At 35.4% G+C, this 6,981-nt stretch overlaps 1 protein-coding gene across 1 annotated transcript in view; it reads right to left on the bottom strand.

Moving 5' to 3' along the window:
• Nucleotides 1–1,570: 1,570 nt before the first annotated feature.
• Nucleotides 1,571–6,981, bottom strand: part of LOC107468707 (zinc finger CCCH domain-containing protein 18) — a gene marked incomplete in the record, with an annotated part of 5,613 nt that continues 202 nt past the window's right edge. Inside the window, 3 exon segments of the mRNA XM_052254233.1 lie at nucleotides 1,571–3,080; nucleotides 3,914–3,974; nucleotides 5,006–5,314. Coding sequence (XP_052110193.1) covers nucleotides 2,098–3,080; nucleotides 3,914–3,974; nucleotides 5,006–5,314 — 1,353 coding nt within the window.

The following is a 6,981-nucleotide window of genomic DNA, read 5'->3' as shown; positions in this document are numbered from 1 at the left end:
ATATATTCTTAAAATAAATTTAAAAATAATATATTATTATTTATTAAAATAAAAAATTATTTTAAATATTTTATATAATTAAAAAAAGCTTTTACAAAATTAAAAAATTAATTTATATTTTAATATCAACAAAATATCAAAATATCATTATGATTTATTTAAAAAATATTTTATACACTTGTCGTGTTCTCACATCTTATAAAAATTTAAAATCTATATGTATGTGAATCTCGTATCACATCGTGTCCTATGTTCAGGTCTGGGTATCATAGGTCCCGACTCGTTTGGTAGAGGAGAATCGGGGATCAAATATCAATGAGTTAGATCTCGAGTGGCATAGTCTCCCCATACTCACTTAACAGGTTGCGGATTCGAGTCTTCTTATCTTCAATAAAAAAAAAAAATCGGGGATCAAATCGTGATAAGTTCCAACAGGTGTATGTTGGGCCTAGGTCAAATTCGTCTGCGTAGAGGCCATATTAAGCCAAAAAAATCTTGGGTGCAATGGCTTATTGGCTTTAGACCATTATCGTAACATGTACTATACCGTAGCCTCACATTTATGCTTCTACGAAGTTGCAAATATAGCACTGGATAAAATTTCACAAAATGAATGTGACATCTCACAATAATGATATGCAAGCCTAAAACGGGACGACATTATTAAAATATAAATTAACTTGCATTTAGTGAAGGAGAAAGCGACAGCAATATAATGGTTGAAGAGTACTTAATTAATATTTGCATCATTCGTCCAAGACAAGAAAGTTGCTGTCATTGCAACGTGAATCTCCAATTATTTAGTTCCCTTCATTACTATTATTTCACAAATCATGTGTCTCACGCACCTAATGAACTTTAAAGAGATTTTTCACTTCACATTCATACACAACTGTGTAGAATAATATAACCTATAAGTTCTTAGGAAAACGCCTTGTCCATGTTATTTGGGACAAACTGCATATACTGAGATTAAGGTTAACCAACAGAGATGCTCAGATCTATTAATCCGTGGTTTTTGGTCGAATCCTCACTCTTTTGAGTATTTAAAAATTAATGTTATTGGGAGAGTCATACTGTTAAATACTGGAATAAGATTATCTCAAGATAAAGAATTTAATTTTAGTCCATTAACAATGTAATTTACACAGTGGTTTAATCACGTCTCTTTTTTTGGATAATTAATCATGCAATCAACTTAAAAGGTGATTATTTTTATTGACGTAGTATTAAATAATTGAATTTAAACAGTATATTAAAATTAAATTCTAAAATAAATACCTATACAAAAAACAATAAAAGCTTAAACGAGATTAACAACTCTTGGACATGGTTGTCCGTGGGTCACTTCATGGTTGCGTGTATTTGCAAGTTCTCGTTACCTGTTTCCTTTGCCAACAATCAACATGCAAAGAAGATTACGCAATAATTTGTTGCCATGATTGTTCATAGCTAGAGTTATATCACATCACAAACGAACATGACGTTCCCAACCAAAGATGTTGATATTTAATCAGAAACCTAGCTAAATTATCACTTGTGACTAAACCTCATTAATTTGACCCCACTCCACTAATATGTTTATGCTGAAAGGGGGAAAAAAATCTGAATGATGTTAGGATCCAATCCAAAACATGCACTTCTAAAGAATAATCAGCTCTCGCATCCAGGTATCTTTGGTTCCAAAGATTAGATGAACCTGAATAGTAAAACTCAACTTGCAAAATCATAACTTAATAAAATCATGAACTCGACTAGGAACCTAACTTTGTAAACACTAAACGACCTTACAAGTGAACAAGAGAGTTTAATAAACTTGTCCCCAGTGCGTTTTAACCAACCCTCCCATCGTCTTAAACGTGGCAATTGAGAACTAACAAGAAGGACAGCAAAATCTACCGAATCAGTAAAAAGTGCATGCATCGTTCAATAGAAGGATCACATAACATGTACATACAACATCTATATCAATTCACCAATATCTTAATTTAGTGAAATATCCTTGCCTTTGTTTTCTTAAAGTGATAGCTTTATAATGAATTGAAGGCTTTATATTATATCATGCAGCTACTTAAACTACTGAGCCATAAGTCCTAACTAAAACTTAAGCCATCTCTTCTCTTTTTCTTTGCTAACAACTGCATTTGATGCAGAGGCATGCGTGGCTTCAGCTTCAGCTAATGCCTTGCGTGTCTCTGCTAATTTTCTCATAGCAGCCTCATAAACAGCCTTCTCTTTTCTGTTGATATTCACTATTGCTTCCAGCTTCTCAACCCTCAACTTCAAATCCTTCACCTCATCCTCATACGCAATCAACGTTCGCCTATCCACCTTTTTAACTTCGGCGGAATCTTTGCTCTGCTTTTTCCCTGATCCACCATTTAAAGCTTGGCCGTGCACTGCAAGTTGATTATTTATTAGTGTAAAGACGTCTACGTTCGATTCTTCTTCTTTTGCTGCTCGAATTGCTTCCATGAATTTCTTATCGCGCTTTCTTTTACCACCTCGGCTCCGTTTCTTGCTTTGTTTCTCTGTGTCCTCTTCTCCTTTTTGAGACTCAAGTGCATGATCTAAGGATTGCTTTGCCGGTAGGACTTTCACTGTTATGGGATCTAGCATTCCCTGACCAGTTACGCCTAAACCCATTCCTTCTCGGTAACCCATATTAGCCATCATTTTCGATGCTACGCCTCTAGTGTGGTTCTCCCACTTGGCAAATATAGCAGTTTCGGTCTGAACACCCCTTTGTAGGTTGGTGCTCTCAAGAAATCCTAAACCTTGCAATTCCTCTTCCTCATAGTCACTAGAGTCGGAGTGTTCTAAGCTGGAATCACTCTCTGTGTCACTCACTTCCGCATACTCAGACAATACCATTTCTTCAGCCCCAAGCTTTGCTGAACTTCCATCATCTCGGAAAACAACTTGTCCAGCTCCGACATCCTCGTCCCAAGACTCGAGCTCAGCTCGCTTCCAAATGCCCGCATGAGCATTTGAGACTGCCCATATACTCGACCCCGCCAAGGATGGCTTCCATATTGTTGGGACATATTTCTTCAGTGAGGACAATTGAACATCAACTCCTGCAAACAAAGATAGCGTGGGCTGTGATATGCTGAACAGATACATGAGCACTATGACCCCAAAAAACAAAAGAAAATGATATTAAGCAACCACAACATAAAAAATATAAATACATAAAAAAAAAAAAAAACAGGGAAACCCAGAAAACAGATTATATAAAAATAGCCTCACGGCCTCATCCTGGAAAAAGCAGACCAACAATAAAAAGTTGGGTCTAGAAGGAAGGAGCGGAGAGTCTAGCTTAGGGATTATAACGTTTCAAGCCCTTCATTTCCTGAACTACAAAAAGTAAGAGATAGCTGAATAAGATTAACAGCACTAAGCCAATGATTTCTTTTCCCTGCTTTTTTGGCGGCTTCCTTATTATTTTCTTGTGTATGCTAATTCTTAAAGCATCCAGTCAAAAAATCCATATATGGAATTCATTCAACGAATGAAGCTTGAAAGAACTCTTAAGATGCCATAAACATCAAATCATAAAGGAATTGCCAAGCACCTGCCCAGAATAAATCTAATGAAACTTATTCATAGACAGAATAACTAAACATATTTCGAGATGTTATCCAAATAGTATATCTTAATGGAAATACATAATGAATAAACAGTTAAAAGCTAAAAAAGATTTTCCCTTTATACGCTGATTGCTGAAGTTCCAGTGATTAATGTTGGATCACCATGTTATTCACATAGTAGTGAAGAATATCTTTGATGAAATGCCCATCAGATATCCAAACTTACGGAAAATATAATGTGAGTTAATTGCAAAGATAGAGATCCTTTTGATTTCAACTCTATCTAATTTTCTTCAATGTGCTTAATAATGGCAGCTTACCATGTGACAGGCGACAGTTAGTACCAAATCGACATCGTTGTTGTAAAAAGAACTTGCAGATCTGCACTTGGGTGTTCTAGTATTAGTAAATGACATGGAAAGAAACCTTAACTTTATTGAATACTCTGAACCCAAATTTTGAGGACAACAAGGAAAGAAAAAATTCAAATAAGTAGCAATTGCACATTACTTCACATATAAGCATACATTATGCATTATTAGAGAAGTCTTTTTACACAAGGCATTAATTTCGGTTGAGTAAGAGATGTCAAATGGACCAGCTGACCCATTTATCGCTGCATGTTAAATGTGTGAGCCAACCCTATGGTAAGCATTAACTAGCCAAGGAAACAACAATCTAACCTACAAACCACCTATTTCATTTGGCTGTTGGTTTTGAAAGCCACTGTAGTTGTTTATGAACCATAAAAGCTACAAGCCTAGAAACAGCTCCCCACTTGTGGGATAAGACTGTATACATGTACCCTGCTCAGATCTCTTGCACTATGCTGCCCTTGTTCAATATACAATGGTAATATATATAATATCATTAATATTAATTATTAATATCTAATAATATGTCAAAATATCACTTTCAATACATGTTGTTTGGTCAATTAAATGATATCATCAGAAATCTATTATCTCAGAGTTCCATACACACAAAACTTTGATAGCTGGAAACAACACAAGACACGGACTGGAAATTGAGTCACAAGATGTGCAAATGATTTTACTCAAAATCTCAAACCCTCACAGTTTGATACTACTACTACCATATATATATATAATTAAACAAGAAAATAATAGATAAACTACACCATTTGAAGTCCATGCAAAGTTCCCTCAAAAAGCCCTACACCTTCACTCTGTACCTACCCCCTCCCAAGCCTGAGTTGCCTAATTACCTAATTTATTGTATTGATGAAATTTGATCCAAATTTTCGCATGTCAATTCTGTAAGAACTTGCATAATTTATGAGCACTGTTGTTATCAGAAATCCTTTGTTTTCATATATTAGTTGTGGTAACCAAAATAATATATGTTGTCACCAAAGTAATAGAAATAGGTAACCAATCTTGAGGACGTACCAGCATGTTCTCAGATGTGGGAGTAAGGAATGAAAGCTTCGCTGCTGACTTATCCAACTGTACCACTTGACCATTGTACCATCTCCCATCTTTGTGACGGAATCTGCATTTAGATCCAACAGAATAACAACTTTCCTCCAGTGGCTCTGGTTCAACATCTGTGGGGTCAAGAGCCTCTACTTTCTCTTCTTCAGCAAAAAGATTAGTGCTGTGCAACACCAAATCTGCTTCCTGTAATAATCTTGCCCGTTTTAGGTGAAGAAGTCCTTCCTCTGCATCCTTAATTGCCTGAACAAGCTCCCCATGAACCTGAGATCATAAGTAAATAAATAAGATAATTAGCCTCAGAAACTTTAGAGCTCAGATTGGTTATCATAATTCTCTGGACACTATCTCAGAACAATGATCCACTGCCAGCAATCGATATTTCATTATTATTTTTATCAATTTTTTCAATTTGCTAATGAAGCTCAACATATTCAAAGTAAATTATGAAATTTTAGATGACTTGCCCACGTACATGATCTATGGTTGGATTTAATGAAATAACTTGAGCATTTTATCCAACTCCACCTAGGTTGAAAAAGTGTGGTTATTATTTTCGTCAATTGGTCAAACCAAGAGGTTTTACACTTAACATGCTCAAAACACTAATCATCTTGCTGCTAAGAGTCCAAAAGACCAATAGCTAATTATTGTCTTTTAGCATCACAAACAGGAGCTCATCCTTTTTGCATTGTCCTATGGCAAGATCTCGTGAATTTCACTTTCTGTATCTTTGAGAAATTGTGGGTTATGTTATCTCCTCATAAGTTCAGAGGTTTTGGCTCACATAAAACAGTGAAGATACTATGGCAATCTGCAATCTTTTCAGTGCTCGGTGCATATAGTTAGAGTGGAATTTCAGAATTTTACTTTATTCCTTTTCAAATATTGATTTGATTTGGACATGATTTTTTTTTTAGCTCCACTTTGGTGCACAGAACATGAGATGTTTAACAGGGTTTCTTTAGCTGACATTGAAAGGGATTGGCATGCTTCATTACATAGCTAAGCCAATGTCTTACTTATACCTTACATAGTGAGGATGGCTTATCCTCTTCTGTACACTCTCTTCCATTCTAATAAAATTTCTGTATAAAATAATTACAACTATTTAGATGATTGAGGCCTTCATGTTTTGGATGCATATTTAGATTCACTTTCAGAACTCCAAAACCTTTGTTTAGAGCTTTCAAATGGGGAATCCGAACATGCTAGTACTCATCAACAAGGCACTAAAATATGGCTACCCAATACCAGAAATGCATCCACATCATTGAAAGGTCTGGAGAGCGCCTCATCCAATAACAAGGCTGGCCCTTTATCAGTTCTAACGACTTACAACTACACTATTCAAATTGTTAAGTCTAAACACTACGAACAAATGAACAATTAGAAGACATTATGCAACAAAGCATTCAATTCAGCAGCACTGACAACCATGGAACACTCAACTACAACTACTTGTTTAGTCGTTTATATTGCCAAAGAACAGCCAATAACTAGGTGAATTCCCCATTCTAAACCATTACAAGTTTGAAAGCACAACTTCTGTCTACAGAAGCGAAAAAGGAAACTAGTCCCCGATAATCACAGAGAAAAATGAAATGGAATGCATTCCGAAGCTCTCTGTAGTCTAACTTCAATTCAATCAAATCAGCACGATTCTCCAGAAAACACGAATCTTCGGGACACCAAGAGATTCAAAACTAACACATTAAATATAAATTATAACAAGGAATTGAAATGGTACACTTGCCAATCTTCAGTATTTCTGTTTCTTAGAACAGAGACCATTATTAAACATCGAACATCTAGAAACTAATTAAAGCAAAAAAGGATTCGAAATTTTAGGCCACATTTTATTCCCAAATCGTGAAAGAATATTAAGAATCCAATAAGAAAAGATGCGGAAAGTTGAAGATGATTACCGC

The sequence above is a fragment of the Arachis duranensis genome, chromosome 1 (genome assembly GCF_000817695.3).
Source record: "Arachis duranensis cultivar V14167 chromosome 1, aradu.V14167.gnm2.J7QH, whole genome shotgun sequence".
Lineage (NCBI taxonomy): Eukaryota > Viridiplantae > Streptophyta > Magnoliopsida > Fabales > Fabaceae > Arachis > Arachis duranensis.
This window is presented reverse-complemented; position numbering and strand designations above follow the sequence as displayed.